The sequence below is a fragment of the Chiroxiphia lanceolata genome, chromosome 5 (assembly GCF_009829145.1).
Source record: "Chiroxiphia lanceolata isolate bChiLan1 chromosome 5, bChiLan1.pri, whole genome shotgun sequence".
In the NCBI taxonomy this organism is placed as follows: Eukaryota; Metazoa; Chordata; class Aves; order Passeriformes; family Pipridae; genus Chiroxiphia; species Chiroxiphia lanceolata.
In genome coordinates, this window is record NC_045641.1 from 49,681,404 (window position 1) to 49,704,654 (window position 23,251).

The 23,251-nt window shown below is 41.1% G+C and overlaps 2 protein-coding genes across 8 annotated transcripts in view; one reads left to right on the forward strand and one right to left on the reverse strand.

Annotated features, from left to right (window-relative positions):
* GUCY2C (guanylate cyclase 2C) overlaps positions 1–12,438 on the reverse strand; it is a 54,542-nt gene extending 42,104 nt beyond the window's left edge. Inside the window, exons 1-5 of one of the 3 annotated variants that reach the window (XM_032689109.1) lie at positions 12,356–12,438; positions 10,632–10,778; positions 4,425–4,581; positions 3,439–3,551; positions 960–1,027 (exon numbers count right to left, since the gene is read on the reverse strand). In XM_032689109.1, coding sequence (XP_032545000.1) covers positions 960–1,027; positions 3,439–3,551; positions 4,425–4,524 — 281 coding nt within the window. In that variant the 5' untranslated portion in view covers positions 4,525–4,581; positions 10,632–10,778; positions 12,356–12,438. Of the gene's footprint in view, positions 1–959; positions 1,028–3,438; positions 3,552–4,424; positions 4,677–10,631; positions 10,779–12,355 lie in introns of those variants that run through there. The other 2 variants (XM_032689108.1, XM_032689110.1) reach the window with 2 other exon arrangements.
* A 16-nt stretch (positions 12,439–12,454) lies between these two features.
* TTC26 (tetratricopeptide repeat domain 26) overlaps positions 12,455–23,251 on the forward strand; it is a 54,885-nt gene continuing 44,088 nt past the window's right edge. For 4 of the 5 annotated variants that reach the window (XM_032689114.1, XM_032689112.1, XM_032689113.1 and 1 more), the window contains exons 1-4: positions 12,455–12,538; positions 12,667–12,804; positions 13,137–13,229; positions 20,531–20,645. In XM_032689114.1, coding sequence (XP_032545005.1) covers positions 12,536–12,538; positions 12,667–12,804; positions 13,137–13,229; positions 20,531–20,645 — 349 coding nt within the window. In that variant the 5' untranslated portion in view covers positions 12,455–12,535. The other variant, XM_032689115.1, reaches the window with a different exon arrangement.

The following is a 23,251-nucleotide window of genomic DNA, read 5'->3' on the forward strand; positions in this document are numbered from 1 at the left end:
TTAGGAGGCACAGTGAATAAAATGGGGTATACTGCACAATATTCTACCATGGTGCTCTATATATATGAGTTATGCTTTAGATTCTTCTATAAATCAATCGCATGCATTCCCCAGTAACATTGCATTCACTTCTGGTCATGCCACTCAAAAGTACAGAGCTAAAAGCAGACAAATCTTGAGATAAAAGTGTCTCAATTCTCCCTGTTTCTGTCAGTGAAACCCAAAAGCTACCAAAGTTTAGAAAGAGAAGTGATTCACCTGGGTAACCATATGAATTTGTATGTCATAACTGACTGGAGGTTTTAAAATTATTTATGCTAGAAGTCTGCAGATTCAGCTTACACTTTTGCTAACATCTGAGAATGAACATATTAATGTATGGTATAATATAGAATAGAATTATACATGTTCACGTCTAAGACAATAGTAGAGAGATTCATTCTTCAGGAGTGCTTCCTCAGGCAGAAGGGTTTGGATGAAACTGTCTGCTCCCCATCTAAACAATCTTTACTGAAGATAGTTGGGGTTTTTGGATCTTCTCTTGGCACATATAACTCAGGCCTCCCTCAGTGACTGAACACTCACCCAGAAGGAGCCCTGTTGCTGCAGTACTGCAGTGTCTACATGCCTCAAGCTCACATCCCTTATCTGCTGCAGTTGCTAAGGAGCTACACCTTTTGAATCCTCAATCAATCAATCAATCGATCAATTTACTGTCTGGAATTAGAAGTTTCCCTGGTTTCACTGGGATTTCATCAGTGGGCTTTGGAAGGGGATTTTCTTCACCCTACCAAACATAGTGGCTATGCATAGGAGTCTTACTGCCTTATTGTAGACCTTGAGGTCTCTGATGTATTCTAAACCCCAATGTCTCTGCAGGTTTGTTGTTCACAAAGCAACTTTGTTCAGCAACTGATATCTTTAACATCACAATATTAAGGGAAAGAGGTGGTACTTACGAGACCATTTGGTAGGTGGCATAAGTGCAAGCGGGTCCTATTACAGCACAGCCAAGTGTGCCAGAATCCTGCAAGGGATAAAAAGGTCATATGGGGACAGTGCAGAGAACTGGCAAGAGAGAGGAGGATGGGAAAATGAAGAAAATTTTAGAATTTGAGTAGTCACAGAATATATCTAGAAAAAGCAAGAAAAGAGTAGGTAAGGGGCTACAGAAAGTTTAAAAGAGTGGAGAAGGAAGAAATCACAGAAAGCCAAAAAAAGGCAGAGGACAAAATAGTTCCTGTGAGTATGACCTTCATTAAGAGACAGACAGTGAGTTAGGATTGAAATGTTGTTACAATTGCACATTTGAAATTACACACTCCAGCAGTGTTTGCATTTGCAGAAGACAGGGTGGCTGGAATTACAAGGTACTGCGTATCAGAAAAATTATTAGTTACATGCATATAGAGCTGGTATTAAAAAAAATCCTTTCCTGACCACCAAATAAGGCCTGACTAGTATCTTTGTGTGTCATTGTAGTGGGTTTCTGTGGCTGGGTTTTGGTAGCGGGGGGGGGGGGGGGGGGGGGGGGGGGGGAGGGGGGGGCCTACAGGGGTGGCTTCTGATAGAAGCTGCTAAAAGCTTCCCCTTTCCTGTGGAGCCAATGCCAGCTGGCTCCAGGACGGACTTCCTCCTGTTGGCCAAGGTCGAGCCAATTAGGAGTGATAGTAACACCTCTGTGATAACATATTAAGAAAAGAAGGTTGTTGCGTAGAAAGAATTGCAGCTAGGGAAGAACAGAGTGAGAACATGGGAATAACAATGTAGACACCAAGGTCAGTGCAGAAGGAGGGGCAGGAGGTGCTCCAGCAGCTACTGCGGCCCCTGCAGCCCATGGTGCAGACCACGGTGAAGCAGCTGTGCCCCTGCAGCCCATGGAGGACCATTGGGGTGCAGAGACCACCTGCAGCCCATGAGGGACCATTGGGGTGCAGAGACCCACCTGCAGCCCATGAGGGACCATTGGGGTGCAAAGACCCACCTGCAACCCGTGGAGGAGCCCATGCTGGAGCAGGTGGATGCAGGAAGGAGGCTGTGACCCTGTGGGAGGCCCAGGATGGAGCGGGGTCCTGCCAGAGACCTGCAGCCCATGGAGAGGGAAGCCCACACTGGAGCAGGTTTTTCCTGGGTAGGACTCATGGCCCCTGTGGGGGACCCACATTGGTACAGCTCATTCATGAAGGACTGCACCCCATGGAGGAGTGACCCACGGGACAGCAGTTTGTGAAGAACTGTTGCCTGTGGGATGGACTCACGCTGGAGAGGTCCATCAAAGACTGTCTCCCGTGGGAGGGACCCCATGGGAGCAGGGGAAGGACTCCTCTCCCTGACTAGCAGCAGAAACAACAACTGACCATAATCCCCATTCCTTGTCCCCCTGCACCACTGGGGGGGAAGAGGGAGAACCTGGAAGGAAGGAGGGATGGGAGGAAGGTGTTAAGACTGTTTTATTTCTCACTCTTTGGCTCTTATCTTGTTAGCAATATCCCCACTTTGAGTCTGTTTTGCCCGTGAAGGTAATCAGTAAGTGACATCTCCCAGATGTTATCTCAATTCATGAATCCTTAGCTGGTTTTTTTCTCTCTCTTCTGTCCAGTTGCAGAGGGACAGTGAGAGAGTGGCTTTAGTGGGTATCTGGCATCTAGCCAGGGTCAACCCACTACAGTCATGAGGGACAATTTCTTAGCAAAGGCTATATTATGTGCTCATTGATCAGTAGACTTGAGAATTCACATGGGATTGACAAAATTTCACTCAAAGGTGAGAAAATCCACTGAAACAGCTTCCTGAAGTGCACCAATTCTAACTGAAGCTTTTCCTCATATTAAGGTATTCGCATAGTTTCTCTCACGTGACTTCTGTGATCTCTTAGTGAGAAGCAAGCACTTCATCTTTGCCCTTTGGGCATAGTTCCATACCCATTTCATCGGTAACAGTGCCAGCGTAATGATTTCTCTGCTCACATGTTCCCATCTTCACCACAGCTCTTTCTTTTGTGTATTGTGTAAACTGACGGTGAACCAGATCAGGCTCTGATCCAGTTGGAAATTGAGCTTTTTGCTCTGCTTGGGCTGTTTGAGCATTTGGGTTGGTTTGGGGGGTTTTTTTGGTCGGTTTTTGGTTTTTGATGTTTTTTAATGGATTGCTTTGGCTATGTGTCCACACAAAGAGCTGTGCAGATATAAAAAAGAGAACAACTTAAGCATAGGAAAAGGAGCCCGAAGCTGAAGCTGACAGTTTCTGGGAAGCATTCATAGAATCTCTCTCCAGTATTTGCCTCCTTCCCTTCACAAAACATACAGGAACATCTTCTCTTTGAAAACTTCACTTCCCTGTCAGATTTGTTTGGAACTGAACAAGAGAATGAAAAGTTAATAAGGAAAGACAGAGACATACATGAGTACACAGGCAGAACAAAAGAAATCTCCTACTCACATAAATTGTCTTGATGAGCTCCACACCTTCACAGGTGCTAGTACGACAGCCTTGTGAGACATAGAGTGATGAGGCAAAGGTGTGGAAGATGGCATCAACTGTAACATTTTCTCCTGATGCAAACATAAAAATAAACAGTGTCATGAATTGCGGAAAACAACTAATACGCTATTATCCCACTTCTTCTGACACAGGTCTGAGCAGTCTTACACTAGGCGATCTGCTACCAGAAAGCTTCTACAAAGTCCACCTCTGACCTAACCCCCACTACTGTGGATGTGAGTCCACCACACAAAAAATTTGCTCTGGTGTGGACTGCTGACTTCTGATGAGTGACTTCTTATGAGTGTTAATACTTTCAGTACAAAGTACTTTTAGTCTTGGCCATTACTAGAGACATTTTTTAAGGCTCTGTGCGAAGTAATATTTCTTTGAAAACTCTTTTTCCCCATAATATTCTAGAGGGTGACAGTAGATTGGTGATATTGAAAGGAGAGGTAATCTATCAAAATAAATAAAAGCATCATGACTCTAAATGAAGGAAAAACACATGGACTGCAGATTCCTCACACTTCGGGTCATGATGTGATCAAAAGATGGGATCAAGAGGAAAATTATTTTCAGAAAGTAGAGACTAATCTAGTCAGGAGAGGAAGCAAGGGCATCCCAATTACTGCACTAGACTGATCACTGGTCTTGTCCGATCCAGTTCAGCAATTCCCATATTCCCAAATCTAGCTGAACATCTCCAGAAAAGCATGTGGGAAGAGTCTCCCAAAACACCATGAAAACATATATGGTTCTGCCCATCTGTAGAGCACTTCTATTTTTACAGAGAGAGGTCATTATTTCTGTAAGATCTCTATAAGATGAGCAGACAGGCAAGAAGCCTGTCTGAGGAACATCTTGCTGAAGGTCAGATGGTGTGACACAAGTGTGACAAGAAACCATAGCAAGAGAGGGGTAACCAACACCCATTGCCTTACCTGTTGTCTGGAATTCATTTTGTACCCATTTCAAGGCTCCATTCACAGCACATTTCAAACTTTCAGGACTTGATGGGAAGTCTGAGTAATTCATGAGCATCACATTGATCACATAATTCTTGTCGTTACACCGGTTTGAACCAACTTGCTGCAGCAGCTGGAGCGAGGAAAACAAAGGCCAAATGGCCAGAATCAACATCCGTTGCTTCATATTGCTCAGTTTAGACCCATTGTGTGTTCCTTCTCATTTCTTTTTCTCTTCCAGCTCTCTTTCAGATACTCTACAGCGGTTTTGTTCAGAGACAGAACGAAAGAGACCTCCACTCCATAGATTCAAAGACAGGCTGTACGATCCTTCTCTCTGGCACTTCCCTATCCCCTTCCCTGCCTTCACCTATGCCCGCCCCTCCGGCGTACTAGGTGGCACTTCAAGGTGAAAAACTAGCAACAGGAAAACTCAGGAAAGGAGAGAGGCTAAAGGTTGCTGTGAATGTTTGCTCATGGAAAGGCTGAGGCTATAAAACTGAAACATTACCAGAAACCTTGCCTGATAAGAGCACTAACTCTTCATCACAGGGATAAGATGAGAAAGGGGAGGGGACAAATGGACTGTAAAGACAACTCTTTAAAATGGAAATAAAATATAAACTCTATTAGAGCCTAGAGGAAAACAGATAGTTACTTCACGTTTGCATTTGTCCTACATCTCTGATTACATTGCCACACCATCTCTGCAGGCTGAGCTCGTAAATCAAGCGTATATTTTCTTCTGTGATAAGTTATCAATTTTGTTCCTTTAGCTTATAACATTGAAGTACTTTTTGTGTTGGCAAAAATGTTCAACTTGCAGTCCTTCAGACCAAAGCCTTCATTTCTACTTACAGACTCAACACAAAGCTTGTCCACTCACATTCTCCCAGCACTGCATGCCAAACTGCCCCAGGTCTGCCCCAGACATGTTGCTCCCATGCAGCACGGGTCTCACTGCCCATTCCCACCTTGTCAGATGGCTCCTCAAATTAATACTATTAATTAACTATTAATACTTTATGTGATGAACCTCTTGCATCAGGTAAGGATTGGCAAAGGTGAAGGTCGCATCTCAGGCCTGCGTGACCAAACTAAATTTTAAATGGCATCACTAAAAGGCACACATTAAAGGACACCACAGTGTTGCTCCCAAGTACGGCTTTCCTGAGTAGTTTTCCTGAGAATGGTCTCAGGAAAGGTAGGTAGAATGAAAAGAAGACCAAAACAACAATACCAATTTTATGATTTCTTCCAAAGCCTATATTTAAAAAGTGGTGAATGCACTTCAAATATATTTGCACAGATCTTTTTATGTGATTCTATTTTGATACTGAATTATTATTGCTCAAATCTTTCTTATACCCAGAGAAGACTATAAGCCAGCATTTAAAAGTAGATCTTGAACACCTCATCATATCTAATCTAGCATTTGTAATTTGTAATACTGTAATTCTAAATTAGCAGTCTGTCATGTAAACATCTGGACTAGTATGACTGGCTAGAGCCACAGATTGAGAATAGAATATAGCTTTTCTAGTGGAGATCATGTCATCACTGGCCCATTTTATAGGTATTTCCGAAGTCCTTGAAACTTAGGCCATATAAGTCAATAAAAGATTTGTCATCAACTTCAGCAGAGCATGATTTGCATTTTTATACTCTTCTTAGCCTATCTGAGAGAAACATACAGCATGGATAATGCAACTAGAACTGAGTATTTTACCTTGCTGGTCACACAGGGAGTATGTAATGGCACTGAGGTCTCCCTGCCTTTGTATCTATTAACGTATTTATTTGGTTTTCACAGCAGCTTAAAACTGTCCTTTAAAAACAAAAGGTGAAATCAACCATAGCCTTAGCACAGCATTTCTTTTTACTCTCTTCCTTGCCCCATGCCTTCACAGTGCCACAGGGAGTCCCCAGACAGAACATGGTATGAATTAATTTTTGACTTCTCAACTTCTTAATTTCCTGGTGTGCGTAGTCTCTCAATGCCAAGTCCCAAGATGGGAGCACGCCTTGAGCATCCAGTGACGTGGAGTGGCAGGGGGTGCGGCACAAGGCAGCAGCTGGGATGAAGCAAGCTGTCCCTGAAACCTGCCGAACTGTCCCGTGTACCTTGGGGCTTTGGACATCAAACACAGTTGCCTGGCAGACTGATCAGTAACATCTGCTTCATGGGATAAGAGAGACAAAGAAAAGCCGTGGCACTGTACAGTAAACAGAAGAGTTACTGATATTATAGATGATCGTGAGGGTGGAGAGAAGAAAAAGTAAATGAATGACTCAGATGTGTAAAGCACAAAATTTGATGGACCTGCCACGAGCAAAACAAAAGCTTCTGTATGTTTGTGTCTGTTGCTGCCTGTGCCAGAGGGATGTTTAGTCCCTGAGAAGTAGAAGACATGAGACACCAATGCCAGTCCATTCATAGTGTTCTGTCTGCAGAACACTATGGGGTCCCCAAGGACCCCAGACAACTTCCTGTAATTCTTTTATAATGTCCAATCTATCCATTTATAAACCCAAGAGGTTACCAGTGATACAAACCAGACAGATACCCAAAACTATTTTCCACATCTCTCCAGGGCACTGCCTCCACTATCTCAGTAACTTTTCTCCAGCTGTGAGCCAGCTCTCACACTTCAGAGATTAGTCAGTGAAGGATACAGTTCAGAAACCCATAAGTCAAAATACGTGTCGGGGGGGGGGGAGGGGGAAGCTTTTTGACTCCTACAGGCAACAGCAGCTTTAACTAGAAATCCTGGCTTACAACAGAACTACAGGTAATGGGAGTATCCTGAAGGCACATGCAAATAACTCTGCCTTCTCCTGAAAGAATGTGATGACATGGAGAAGCAGAGCAAGAGATTCAAACACCAGCAATATCCTGCCTAAGGTAACCTCTCCTGACAACCCACAAAGTTTATCCCAAAATCATCCTCAAAGCACATCTTCTAGAACTACTTTTTCTCTCTTAAAAGTGTCAGGGTTTCATCATCTTCTAATGAATAAGGTGCTAAGAAACTGCATCTGACATCCCCAATGCATTCTTTCTATCTGTGGTTTCTAGGTATCAGCTACTGTTATTATCTTGTCAGAAAGGGAAAAAAGATCCCAACATTACATATTTTCAGTGTCTGTGCAAGTGTCTATCCAAAAAGTCAGATCTTAAATGAACATCATAATGAACAGATTGAGTTCAACAGCTCCAACAGTTGATGGAGGTCTCCCCTTAAATCAGTGAATACAAACCCTGTAGTTTATCACTTATTTTGCCTTCAGAAGCACAGGGACGATTAAAATTCAGATAGGCAGGCCCTGTATTTATTTGTCTGAAGACAAAATTCAGTCCCTCACCATCAACAACATTACTTGTGCATATATTGCATAGGTACAAAACACTTAATAGTTCTCTGTGGGTGTTACAATCTGAGTTAGATTAGAAATACCAACTCAACCCAGAAGAGAATTGCATCACTGGTTTTAGTGAAAAGTGACTTTTAGTGTCTAGTTCTACAGCACTTTAAAGCACTGTGTTTGTTCTGCTTTCTGTTTTATTGGATAATAAACAACCAGATATTATTTGAAACTGGTAATCAGCACTGACTTCCTGATCTAAAATGACTCTGACACTCAGACACAGAAAAAAAACAGTAAAAAATTCCAAAGATTTGTTCCTCTAAGTCTTTCAGCCTGTGTAAGATAGTGCTTTACAGAACATTTTCCAGTTCTTTTTTAAAGGTGCATGTGACAGGGCTTTCCTCATTTCAATGGCTTCTTTTTTGTGCTGAGTCTGAAAGTCCTCAGAAATGGGAATGATAGACCAACCTGGGCACCACAGAGTTCCTTTGCCTATACAGCAACTGTATGATGCAATTCATTATTTCCACTTGACCTCTCATAGAAAAGAAAATGGAAGATATGGAATGAAAATTCCAGAAATCTCAGAGGAGCCAAAGAATTAGGTGAAGGTATAAGATGTCCCCAGTCAGTCAGCCTGCTACTTGTAGTAGTTGGTACAAATATCCTAACTAACTGAAGAGTATAAAAAATGTCTTCTTTAATTTTCAGTATTAGAGAGAAGACTGAGGACATGAAATAATGTGTTTCTGTCTTTTAAAATATTTTTACAATACTTCTACTATCCAGATTTAGAAGACAGTAATGTAAATTATTATGAATGTAGCTGCATAATATACATATATAGCAGCTGTATACATGGATATAGTATACATGTATAGCAGCTGCATAGCAGCTATGTTGATTTTTCAGAACTGATCTTTTTTTCTCTCGTTTACTACACAAGAATATAAAGAAATATTTTCCAAGCATTATTCTCTGGGACCGGAACCATCTACTGATTAGCAACAAGCCTGTAAACCATCTTATAAACATGTGGGTCATGTGATGCATGATCCTGATAGTACAGCCTGATCCTGATAATATTGCCATTCCCACGCGTTATTGAGAGTTTAGGTTGCTGCCATAATTAGCTGACACAGTTCAGTTGCTGACACAGATTACAATAAAATTACACTGCAAAGCACTGACTGTTCTCATTAGAAGTTACCAATCTAGTAAAAGTAAAACTACAGACAAGGATAAGAAAAGTTGTAACTGGAATTGCAACATACTCCCAGAAGCTTGGGCGGTGGCCCCATCCTCCCATTGATCTATGTTGGCACATATCAGAAGATGAAGCTAAATATGTGATGTGTCATCAATATCTAGCTCAATTAAGAAAGTCTTCTTCCTTTTAACCCTTTCCCAACACATACACATTGTGATGTGAATATTATTCATCCACCTAACTTCTACCAAAATAAATAGTAAGAAGTCTTTCCTCTTAACTACTATTTTCTTTCTCTAAAGGACTTGGTTTCCAGAGGGACAAGACATATTTTTCTTTTCAGCATAAGGGTTTGCCTCTGTTCTAGACTCAGCAGGATATAGCTCTGTCAAGTGACAAAAATAAGCTACGTGTAACGTGCAAACATTTTTTCTGGTTTTTTTTACAGAGGTAAATGGCTTTTCTGTTTTTTTTTACAGAGGTAAATTTTACAGAGTGTGTAATAATTTATGTATTGGACATATACTTCAGTTTCCTTAAACTCTCTTTATTAAACACAATACGTTTATACTATGTGATGGGATGGAGTTATGAGATCTTCTAGCTAGTGCACACGTGATCTTGTAAATCCAGATGGCAGCGGAATACTGTGCAAATATATCAGCATGCATCCTGAACCAGTACAACTGCATTGTCTGGGATGTAGCACTTGCAGTGATGTGGCTTTCTGCCTTGGATAAGTTTGTGTGGATCCAGCTAACCATGCATTGCATTTTCTGTTCTGACACTGACTTGTGCAATCAGTGGATTGTCTTGCCACTCCTCCCTTGATTCTACACACATAAACTTCTAAAAACTTACCTAAATGTGATTCTGAAAGCAAATACAAGGACAGCTTTTATGTTACTTTTATTAACTTCACTGAATCTTTATGACACGTTGGGTGCTAGAAGTATCAGAAAAATTCTGAAGGTGCAGTTCCCACAGATCCATAAAATCATAAACACCAGTGAAAACTAAAGAGTCTCCCTTTCCAAAATACAGATAAAAAATATGAATCTTTATTTCATCATTTGGAGGTCTTTACCCGACATGGGTGTTGTTTGCTGTCTTGAGCTGGGCAATAGAGATCAGACAAAAGCATTAAAGGTGCGTATGATCTGTCAACTTACGCATTTCACCTTCTCTCATCATGAGTGGTCTATCCAGGGTAGAATAAGCCTCAGAAGTTGCTGACGCCATAAAAAAAGAAGCAAGTATTCTTCCAGTTGTTTGCTTTTAAAGGTATCATTCCCCATTTTCTCATTGCAAGGGATTGCCTTTGTACCTTTAGCAGGGGAGCATTTAATTGCTCTCACTTTTACATATCATTTATCTTGAGATGTTGTCAGATGCATTTTCAAAGGTACCAGATGCAGAACATGGTGAAGCATCATTACTGAATTTACATCATCTTACCCACACATTACTGAAATTCAAGCACATGATTGTCGCTGATGTAAAGGTCATGTCATAACCTCTTGTTTTGGTTATATGATGAATTTGTCTCACTTCCTGATTTTCCTTTCTCTCCCTTTTTTTATTTCCTTCCCCTCCTTCCTCACCTTTTCTTAGACCTCACTTTCCACTCTCTGATTTTTTATTTAAATGCTGACTGCGCTCTCTGATGCTTATCTTGGTGTTTAGTCATGGGTGCGTGATTTCCCTTTTGCTGCCATCAGTGTAAGTCAATTCCCATTCTCCCAACAATTCTGTGTGGAAATAAACATGATCATTAATCATTTTACAGCTCACAGCCTTTAAAATAATGGCACTGGTGAAGGTAAGAGCTGCAGCAGTTTTCCAGTATTAAAATAGAGTGGCCAAACTTCTTGACGTCTTTAATTTATTAATTGTCATCTTAGTGTTTCATGTAAGGAAAAGATTATAACATCTCCACCTACTTTGTTCTGCATTTTAATAATAATTTCTACACCAGACATGCTAAAAATATTTTGATCAACTTCATACTGCTATCACTTTTTATCTCTATTGACAGTGTCCTCCTTGTGCCCACAGCTAACCCACTGGCACCACACATCTGTTAGTTCTCATGCATTGCCCAACTTCGGATCAACCACATACAAATTCAGGAGCCACTGGAGAAACCAGTGGAGCAGCTGAGAGCTTTCTTCCATTTGATTTAATATTTTAGCTGTTGATTCTTAGAACAGCAGGATCTTGTCAAAGAATGTATATTAAAAAAAAATGTGGAAGAAAGTGATGTAGTGAGATTACATTTTCAGTTACTTTTTCTTTAAAAAAAGAAAATAAAGAATCTTGCCTAATTGTACTATCTGCTTGCTTGTTTTCTCCTGACAGAAATAATACCTTGTGTAATAGAGAAGAGCTTTAAAAGGAGACCAAATCACTGGCACACATTCTTTATCACTTTGACTGACTAACTAAAAACTAATTTCTTGCAGAGAAGTCCTTTGTGAGCGAGTGGATTATTTGCCTTCCTTCTTCATGGCCTGTGGTATGAAAGCACATATATAAACAAGGGGCACTGCCATGGTGGTGTTGTGTTCCAGTGGCTCCTGGTTGCAGAGTAACCTCTTGGAGACTGTTCCAAGCTGGGTGCATCATTCCTGGGTCGAGTCAAGTTTAAATTATTGTGAAACAGTGAATATGGAACCCACACTCTGAAGTAGCAGCACACAGTTCTTTACTGCTGGTCTATGTTCCAGATGATTGCACTATGACAAGACATATGTATTCATAAAAACATAAAAGAGGAGTTGCTTTAGCTGCTTTTATTTTTTTTTTCTGGTAAAGTCAGAAAGATTTTCTTCTCAAGGAAGGAAAATGGTAGAAATACAGATACCTCATTAGTCTTGTCCATGGACATGTGTTTTATAGTTACTTGAGTTGTCAGCAGTAGTTTAAAGTATTGGCCCTCCTGTAATTTCAATCATAGAATCATTAAGGTTGGAAAAGACCTTCAAGGTCATTGAGTACAACCATCGATCTAACACTGCCAGGTCCATCAGTTACCCATGTCCCTAAGCGCCACATCTACACGTCTTTTGAACACTCCAGGGATGGTGATTCCATCACTGCCCTGGAGAACTTGTTCCAATGTTTGACCAATCCTTTCAGTGAAGAATTTTTTTTCCTAATAACCGATCTACACCTCCAATGGCTTTCCAGCCACTCTGCCCCAAGCCCGTAGCGTTGCATGGGGCTCTTGTGACACAAATGTGGGACCCGGATGTTCAAGAGAAGGACCAAAGGCAGGGAGAGGAAGAGCCTAGGAATTCTAGGGAGGAACCAGCGCAGTTCTGACCGAGGAGCCGCCCCTCAGTCCTGTGGCCGCTGCGGGATGGCCGCCCGCCGCAGCGCAGGCGGAACCCTGGGGGCGGACCCGGTCGGCAGCCGGCGCCTGTTCGCCGCCGCCTTCCGCCGCCCCGCCGTTACCCCGGCAACGCCGCCGCCGTGGGAGCGCGGAGTCCGGGCCGGCCGCAGGATGGTGAGGGGCGGCGGGGCGGCGGGATGGTGCGGGGCGGGAGGCGGAGGGTGGCGGCGAGGGGCGGGGAACGGGGAGCGCCGCCGAGCGAGGGCCCGCTCTGACGCGACGCCGCTTTTCTCTTTGCCCAGATGCTCTCCCGTGCCAAGCCGGCCGTGGGGGGTACCCCGCCGCCGGGAGACAGGCGAAGAAAGAAAGGGAAGGAGGTGCCGCAGCTGGAAGAACTCCTGGCCCAGAGGGACTTTACCGGCGCGATCGCCTTGCTGGAGGTGACGGTCTCCGAGCGGTACCGTCGTTGCCAGGCCGATGCCTGCGGGGCGAGGGGAGCCTTTCCCCTGCCTCGCGTCCCCCTCGCCTCCTCCCGCACCCTCCGGGCCCTGCCGCGGCAGCTGCGGCCCCTCGCTTCGCAGAGCCTGGTTTGGCCTGAGAGGGCTGCCTGCTGCTGCCCTCAGAAATGTGAAAGCAGCTGCACCCAAGTAGCACCCACAGCTGTCAAAGCATCCGCTATATATGATAGCCTGCTATTGCTTTGGTTATCTGTGGGGCTGTAGAAACTGTGTGGCAGCTGACAAAATTCTTACGTTCTTTATTTTCTACAAAGTTTAAGCAGCAAGTGGGTGAGCAGGAGGAGGATGCCAACCTTTGGATTGGATACTGTGCATTTCATTTGGGTGACTACAAGAGAGCTCTGGAGGTAAGTGGGGAAGTCCCACTCCCCGAGATTGGAAATCGGAATGTAGTGATAAAGCGATGACAAGAGGAAGATGGTCTGTAATCGGGAACAGCTCTGCCGGCCAGTTAAGGTACAAATGTACAGTAATGAGGCAGATGCTGTGGAAAGCAGTTTGGATTGAAAAAAAAAAAAAAAGATATTTACCTATGAAAATAGAGCTTTTTAAAGTTATCTACTATCTGATTTAATACTAGGTTCAGTAGACTAATTTACCCTTTTGTATGTCGTAGTTCGTGTCCTAAATCTTCCATTCTTCCATCTCTTTTGCAGCTAGCTTTCCATAGTTTTATTTTTCATGTTTAGTTATGATTTTGTCTTCATTGTGAAGCTTATTTGTGATATGCATGATAAAATCCTCTCTTTAGAGATTGATGCCCCTGGCCATTAAATGATATGAGATTCAAAAAGGCCAAGTGCCAGGTCCTGCACTTTGGCCACAACAACCCCATGGAGCAGTACAGGTTGGGGACAGAGTCGATGGGTGGCTGCCAGGCAAAAAGGGACCTGGGGGTGCTGATTGACAGCCAGCTGAACATGAGCCAGCAGTGTACCCAGGTGGCTAAGAAGGCCACTGGCATCCTGACCTGTATCAGGAACAGTGTGGCCAGCAGGTCCAAAGCAGTGATTCTTCCCCTGTACTCAGAGCTGGTGAGGCCACACCTGGAGTACTGTGTCCAGTTCTGGGCCCCTCAGTTCAGGAAGAATATTGAGGTGCTGGAGTGAGTCCAAAGAAGGGCATCAAGGCTGGTGAAGGGTCTGGAGCACATATTCTATGAGGAGAGGCTGAGGGAGCTGGGGTTGTTTAGCCTGGAGAAGAGGAGGTTCAGGGGAGACCTCATCACTCTCTACAACTGCCTGAAAGGAGGTTGTAGCCAGGTGGGGGTCATTCTCTTCTCCCAGGCAACGAGCAACAAGACAAGAGGACACAGTCTTTAGCTGCACCAGGGGAGGTTTAGGTTGGACTTTAGGAAAAATTTCTTCACAGAAAGAGTGATTGAGCATTGGAATGGGCTGCCCAGGGACGTGGTGGAGTCACAGTCCCTGGAGGTGTTTAAGAAAAGATTGGATGTGGCACTTAGTTGGTCTAGTTGACGTGATGGTGTTTGGTCATAGGTGGACTCAATGATCTCAGAGGTCTTTTCCAATCCTCGTTGATTCTGTGATTCTATAATGTACTTTATTGTTCTTCTTTATGTTTTCTTGTATTAGGTAATTCAAGTAAATGAGACATTCTCCAAAAGCTTTAAGTCACTAAAATACATGTTGACTATTCAAATATGCATACATTTTAATATTTGTATAATACAATTCCGTCACGTCTCTTTCAGTGTGTGAGTCCATAAACAGTTCTTTCTCTTGTGTCCATTTATGTCTCCCATGAAGCTCAATCTTTTGCCAAACAATTTGTTTCCAGTGTTCCTGGGATCCCTTTATCTTCTTAGCAGTTCCAGCAGATTTCTCTGTAGAAATATTAATTAATTTTTGTTGTCTGCCTTGCCCTGTACCTCTGAGGGCTGGAACTGTTGTGCATACCAAAGCAAGGAGTGGTGTGGTGATAGCCACAAAGCTGCATATAACTAGAGAAGATTTGAGAACAACTCAGTCTGCCTGAGTATTGTTTGTCTCTGTTGTGCTGTTGATAGAGGTGTGAATTGCTGGGCCCCTACGATGCTGTATTGCACTGTTTAAGGCTTATTGGTTTCTGTCAGTCAGCTGGGGGACATCTCCATCACAAGTCACTGAAGTATAAGTGAAGTGTAACTGGTTTTGCAGTCTTTTAATTTGCTTTCCCCGGAAGAAATATTAAAAACAGATGATAATTTAGAGTATTAAAAAATATAAAAAGAAAACAAATAGATTATAGAAAAATGATGATATTTTCTCTTAGATAAAATGAAGTGTTTAACTATAGTAATATGTGGTCACGTGCATAAGATGCATACATGAGGTAAAAACTCTAAAGCTTCCAAGTAAGTTCACAAGGCACTCTGCCCTTTAAAAATTGAAGAGGAAACATCCATTCGAGATGTTAGAGATGCTCAGGTAATTAAATTGACAGTATACACAGTACAGAATGTAGAAGAGTAGTACAGGACCTAATGGTAAATTAATATTCATGCTTAAATTTGTGGAATTTAAAGATTATGAATGTAACAATCAGTTGCTGTAGTTAATTTATATTTAGGCATCAGGTGTTAATAGGGAGTGAAGGTTTTTTAAAAAAGAAAAATATTTGTATAAAAATAAAAAATAGCTTGCAATTTCTTTGAAATAAGAAATAAATTGAAAATAAATTTGAAATAAATTCTGCTCTTTGAAATGCCCAATAGATGCTTTTAGAGCCAGAGTGAATTTTATATGTTTCCTTCAAAGAAAAAGCAGCAGGTTATTATTTTTTAATTCGGTTTTGCATGTGGTGTTTGATTCACCACTAGGGGATGCTGTTGATTCAGGCTTTTAAAAACTGCAACGTAGTCGTCTATTTCCCATTTTTTTCGTTTCTCTGCCCAAGTGGGGACAATAAAAGATTTGTCTCAATGGTTTATGGATTGTTTAAAGTTTGTGGATATGGGTGTTTTAAGCGAGAGATCACAGGGCCTATCTTTTCAGATTTAAGACTGATTTTTGGCACAGTGATGAGTCCTGATAGCTCTCTTATTTTTGTGGTCACATGTGGGAAATAAGCCTGTGCATCTCAGCGTAGTTTCTTTGGAGACTGACCATTATAGATGTAATTCCTAAGCCTGCGGGAATCACTCCGCTGACTGTGGAGACTGAACTACCTTTCACTTAGCTTCAAGGTTGAAGTATAATGCTGCATCTCCTCTGCCGTGTTACAAAGGCACTGTTGCTGTATTCTCAAGGGCAAATTCCTTGATTATCTATACACTTGAGATCTTGGAGCATTCTTTAGGGAATGCCAAGAGCACTATAAATAAAATACTATGGGTCGAAGATTCTGCAGAATTCTCCAGAATGACATTGCACACAATCTAAATGATTTTACTCTCCTGTGGTGACAGCACATAGTCTGTGTCACTATATTCACAGTTCATGGTTTGTAGTCCATATACCTATGGGGTACCTATGAGGGTCTTCAGAAATTATGCTGTTCAATCCTTTTATTTATAATGATACTTTTGCAGTGTTGGTTGCGTAGCAAGTTTTGGACAAGCTCGGGAATTAGGGTGAGGTGGCCATCATCCATCACTGGAAGAAATGAGGAAAAAGTGAAAAACACACAGACCTTCAGCTCCAAGAATATTTCCAGAGAGAATGACAGTAAAATTGCTGTCACATTCATGTGAGAGAATTCACACTCTCTTACCACAGGCACACAAACAACAGTCAAATATGCTCTAAGTAGAGTACTAACCTCAGCTTCACTAGGGTCACACTTTCCCCTTCTTAGTAGTAGATGCCTTTCTGAAAGGTTGTGCCACTGACACTGGTCTGGTGGAATCATTCCTACTGCTGTACACCAGTTTACAAATGGTATTGCACTGGGCTTGACTCTTCCAGCAGCCACAGTACAGCCCTTCCCTGGGGACTGACTAACTTTCTTCACTGACAAACTTATTTTTACTAACACTCAGTGGCTTGTGTCTTCCTGGCATCATATCACAACCAGAGCTTCCCTAGTGGATGGCAGCATCTAGTTAGTTTTCTGGAGTCTTCCACATCTATTGTCCCTAATAGGGAAAAACCCACCTATCTTTCTGCCATGACTTGTTCATAGCTCTGATCTTAAACCTTTCCTAAAAAATTTCCCACTGTCACCCAAGGACCAGAATCAGAGCATCAGTCCAATGATTCTGTTTCTAAGCTGCCTGATCTGGTAAATTGAAGCAGCTGAGGCCTAGGAAAGGGAGGGTATTATTATATCTATATAATATTATACATATATTTAAGATATTTAACATTTAAGAGAGGAATTGGCAAGGGCAGATGCAGTGCTTGGTTGGATTCAAGAACAAGTTTTACCCTCTGACTCGGCTTTAGGCACACAAGATTCTGGCACGGTACAGCTGTTGGACATGGTAATGCCATTTTGGCCCATCAGCTGCACACATGAGAGCAAAGCATGATCCCTGGGCCAGAGCCTTCAATGGATTGTTTCTGTCAAAATATTGCAAACTACATGTAGCCAGCGACAGACAGACTCTCCAATCTGCCACCTCCCTCCTAGCAGAGAAGTAGGAACCATTCCACCTCTTCAATGGACAGGACCTCTTGCCACCATGACTTTGCTAAGGATAATTTCAGTCAAATAGTAACTCATGGAAGGAACAGGTCTGTACTTGGGTAAAGGTTTGTCCATGAACAGTGTCTGGTCTTGCTTGAGTACTTTTATGGGAAGTGTAATAATACAGGTACACTCAAGTTACTGACAGCTGAAGCTGGAAATTAGAAGATGGATTTTTAGCTCTGGGAGTTCTCTAGACTTCTCTGTTACGACTCTAGCCAGGTTATGATGGGTATCTCCACACCTCCTTTGAGCACTTGTGGGGCAGCTGTATAGTTGGCCTGTTTATTGGCTTTTCAGGATCTGTGTTTGTAGGGTTGGAGAATCCAGACAAGTAATAAGGGCAGTGAATGGCCTCAGCATTGTGTCTGTAGATGTAGGCAATCATCCTGGCAGCCTGCTTTTGAGGAAAATTGCATGTGTCTTGTGATAGGGGGGGGTGAGGTGGAGCAGGGTGAATAGCAAGAAGGTGTTATGCTCCTAGATGGCAAAAGTATGCCACAAGGTTGACTGTTGGGAAAACTTTCAGAGTATTTCATTTGTTTGCTTTTGTTGGTTAATTTGGAGAGGAGAGGGTAAAGCCCTTGTGAGGTAGTCTTTGAGCAACTGATGTTGAATGCCTTTCAGTGAGGAAAGGGGCAAGAGCACAGAGTCTGGGTGCAAGGCCCAGAACTACAGGATAAGGAACACTAATTGTCCTAATTTTTATTTACTGTGTTTCTATAGATCCACGTTGGTACAGCTTGAGCACTTTTTATTTATTGCTTGCTTTGAAAGGCTAAGCCAGAACTTGATTTGTGTTTATGCACTTCGTCTTTTCTAATTAATCTGCCTGAAGCCCTAGCTGAAAGAGACCTTTGGGTGCATTTAATCTGAATGGATTTTGAAAGATTCCAGATGGTCCCAATAAACAGCAGTGGCCTGTCTCTCAGAGCTCCATGACAGGTCTATGTCAAGATTAAACTGGCCTCAGTAGGAAAGGTTGGCCTCTATGTAAAAGTTTTCTATTATTATAATTGTTTTTACTTATTTATTTATTTGAAATATTGTTGGATAGCTAGTCCCTGAAGTACCAGCAAGACTGAGCTGGCTTTTAAGGGCATTCCTTACCAGTACCTTCTCTGTTTGGGAGTGCGGTTTACTTTCACTTAGCAACAGAAAAAAAATTAATTTTGCTTGCAAACTATAAACTTTGTTGTTGTCAGCATATTTCTGCTCTTGGGATTCACTGTCCTTTGGGCATGGCTTATTTTATCTAGTGCTGTGTATATATACATATCTGTCTTTTTTTCCCAGAGGTAAGAAGTCTCCCACCCCCAGTGGCTCAATCTGCTAAATTCTCTCTAGGCAGAGGGAAATTCCAATTCATATGTTTGGAGGACAAGTATAGAGTCAGCAAGGGGTTGTGTTGCTGGGAGGGATGAGAGGCTGATGGTAATTGGGAGTATGTGGATGACATTGTTTCAGCAGGTCTTATGAGAACATTGTGTGACTCTGCCTGCTTTGCCTTATCTGCCTGGTGGATGTGGATGGATGGAGAGCAGGAGCACCAGCAACAGGCACTTTCACTGGGATGGTCCTTCCTAGTAATTTATCAGAAAGTGAGAGAGGAAAAAAAAATGGCATTGAGAGATCTCCTTGCTTCTTTTTTTAATACCTACTGTTACGCTGAGCAAAGATGTTTATGTTCAGGAATGTCATTGTTTGGTAGCTGCAAAAACTTTTTTGTTTAAAAAAAGCAGATTGAAAGATTGATTTGTTAAGTTTTTGCTGTTTCACAATAACAAGAAACTAAGCAGTTTGTCTGGCAGTATTAAAGGATATGTACCTGAGATTAGCTCAGTTGGTCAGAGCATAGTGCTAATAACAGCAAGGTCATGTGTTCAATCCCTGTACAGGCTGTTTCCTTAAGAATTGGACTTGATCCTTGCAGGTTTCTTCCAACTCAGAATATTCTGTAAAATATGTGGAATGAATGTGGATGTGCAAGAAATATCAGAATATGGTATCTAGTGGCTTTCTATAGCTGTTGGCTGTAAATCTTAAAATGGAAAATGGTAAAGTTAGGCACAATTTAGTAATATTTACTATAATTTACTAATCTTATCTATAAGGAAATCTTGAATTTGCCCTGTACCAACTTATAGGCTTGTGTTTTAATGCAGTGGTCTCCAAACAATTTTGCTCATGCATCCCTATCAATAAAAAATTTTTGAGTGCACACCCCCAATATGTATGCACATCTATACATTTATAAATTACATACCTGTACTACTGTACTAATATTTCACTATAAAACATACACAAAAACAGAAAGTAAAAAAATAAGGAGGTAAAGATTAAATAAACACTATTTAAAAATAAATAAAAATAAATAAATAAATAAAATATTATTTTAGTTATTAATAATACCAAAACAAATTTTCTTCCTGCAATTGTGGTATTATATTTCATAACCTCAGATTTAGAATACACCTTGGAGTCCACAGCTTAAATATATACTAAGACACTACCTACAGGTTTACAAAGACTTGTTTAACACTTACTCCAGTAAATATTCACAAAGAGATTTCCCTGGTGTTTATGGCTTTCAGGCTTTGACTGGAGGAGGACTTAGGAAAGCATCAGAAGAGACTGAAGAAAAGTTGATTATATTGCTGTCTTTATAACTTAGATATGTTGGAGTTTATAAATGTAAGCAGCATATTTACAATATAAATATTTTTTTATCTCTATAACTTCAATATTGACTGAAATCATGTTCACACAATGGAGATTTATAGCACTGCTTGTCCCTGTTGTCTGTTCTATTGCTGTAAACAAAAAAGAGTTAGGAACATATCTTAGGTTTAAGATGTAATAGTTTTGTTGTAAGAACTGCAATGAACTTCAGAATAAGTTGTTTGATCTTGGTAATTTAATGATACATTGTAAAATGGTGGAAGAAAGAATGATATTTAATAAATACGTGTGCTATTACACATTTTTTGAAAATCAACCCTCTCTTCTGTTACAGGAGTATGAGGCCTTAACCAAACAACCAACTTGCAATCCAGATGTTTGGGTGAACCTTGCCTGTACGTACTTCTTTCTGGGGATGTACACGCAAGCAGAACAAGCAGCTTTGAAAGGTGAGATGTATGTCTCTGTTGGAAAGGACTGCTTATTGACCTGAACACTGAAAGTGATTTCCAGAAAAAGTATGCAATGCTTTATTTTCATAGGAATAAAGGATACATGTGACCAAAGTTGTTTGGGTTCGGGTTTTTGTTTGGGAGTTGGTTTTTTAACTTTCATTTAACAGGACAGTTGTGATGCAGTTTGCTTCCTAAAAATACCTTGGGCATGTGGAGCAGCGGGAACTGAAAGAAGCATCTGGAAAATCATTCCTCTTATTAATTTCTAAATACAAAACCCAGCATACATCGACTAGCAACAAGAAGTTACTTTTCTTTTGACTGATTCTGTGTCTCTGAGCCAGTGCAGATGAAGCAAATTAGGCTAGTGAAATTATAAAAAAATAAGCATCTGAGGGAATTCAGCATTCTCCCTGATATGGACAACAACTCTGTTTACGTAGTTTGAGTGACTTAGTGGGTGGTTTTGTTGCTTTATAAGTCAGATACTAGGTGTCTGATTCTTCAAGGCATGGAGTTCACTGCAGTCACGTTATTACAGTTCTGCTTTAATCTGAACATGCATGGGATCATTTAAAGGAATGGAATTTAGATTCCAAGGCAATTCTTACTACCTAAAAATGTTTCTGTAGTTCAATTTTGTTGCCCATCACTTTTTATATATCTTTGTGATTTATGTTTCCCATAACCATAGTATGTCAGTGCTTTCTCAGTGATAGCTCAGTCAACTTCTGACTCTTGCCTTTTTAGGATAAAACTCTTATTGAAGAAAGGTTTTCTCCTTTCTTTCATTAGTCTACTTGTCTTGCACTGAAAATAGAGTAGAGAGGAAATAATATGTACTTTCTTCTGCTGTGAAGGAGTGCCTTCCAAAAGGACAGCTTTGTAGTATTTTTTAAAAATAATTAGATTCTCATATCTTTTTAAAATCCCCAGAAAGAGGATTGAGCTCATGCTGAGCTGAAATCCCACAACTGAAAATGTTTTGTTTCGAACTATAAAAAAATCTCATACAGAGCTTTGTGATTTGTATTGTTCAAGAGGTATGCAAATTTCTAGTGTTCACAAATAATTTAATCTTCAATGTACCAAAAATTTGAGCTTTTGAGATTGCAATCTAGGACTTGAAGTGAAATCTAAAAATAAATGGGCAGTAGAGCTCAATGTGTCACTGTGACCTAAACCATGGAGGAAGCAAGCAGCTGCATCCTGTACCAGCTGGAGTAATTGTCATCAGCTTCACGTCATGTGATTTACAGTAATCCATTCTAGACATGACATATACACAGCTGGGCCTGCAGCTTGATTAACTGTGAGCTGTGAGTGAGGGAAGGTTATTCTTTTCATACCCCTTCAGATTAGTTAATGGTAGCCTCATGAGTGGCAGGGTAGGGGGTGCAGTTGGTGGTACTTGGGTGCTGGAGGCAAGGGTAGGAATGTCGGGAAAGGAGTGCAAGACATAGGGAGTGTAGCTGAGAGAGGGAACAGAAAATAACTGAGTGCTCACATTAGTTCTGTCAGTTCCTGATTTTATGTAATTGTTGGAGAAGGAACAGCATCCCAGTTTTTATAATGAGGTACTAAAACTTTCTTGTGACTACTGTAATACTGATGATTTCTAGCTACTTAAGCTTGGTGGTTAGGAGTCATAGCTGAAGATTTATAACACTTGTCCTTTTTCCACTGAAAGCTTCCAAGTGTGCTATATTCCCCTTTCCACTCCCATCACTTCAGTCTTTCTTGTATTGAGTTTGAACTATTTTATTTTTGTTGAAGTCGGATCCTCTTTTAGTTTTTTTTTTAACATCTTAGGATTGCATCAATGATGGCTGTTTGTAATATATTATTGACAAGTGAGGCCATATCATCTTGTGGTCTCTTCCATGGTTTTGCAAAGATCCTGAAGAAGCAAAATATTTCCTTCAATATTAACACAACAGGTGAAGTCTTTAAAAGAATACCGTTTTTCCAATGCTGCCTTGAATACTGCTGAAAAAATTGTAGGTGGTGTTAATGTTAGGCTGCTTACCATTGCTATTTTGGGATTATTTTGTCTGAATTCTTGCATACTGTGTAGTGTTTATTGCTGCAGTTATGCTAAGCCCCTAAAAATAGCATAGTACTAAAACAAATTAAGGGGAACTAATTTAAATTTAAATTTAAAATTAAATTAAGGAGAACTAATTCAGTGATAATTCTGAATTTCCACAGTAATAGAATCTCTGTGTGAAAGGGAACATAAATGTCAGCTAGCTTTCTGGAATAGGTTTTCCACACAAACATATAAATATCTAGAAATCAAATGAAATTCCTTCTTGCCGTGTACTGTTGCTGTTACTTAAGAAAATTATTGTTAACCATCTGAGGAAAAATATGCAGGACACTTAAAAATTAGGAAATTATTGTTAAAAGCCATGAGCTAGTTATTGCACTTATAGTCCACAATCTCTTGTGGATCAAGGTTTTATGTTTATTTTATAACAGATGTGAACTGTTCTCTCTCATTACTTAATTAAAAGTTCATGGTGATTTGGGACAGCCAGCAGGGCTTCACCAAGGGCAAGTCCTGCCTGACCAGCCTAATGGCTTTCTATGAAGGA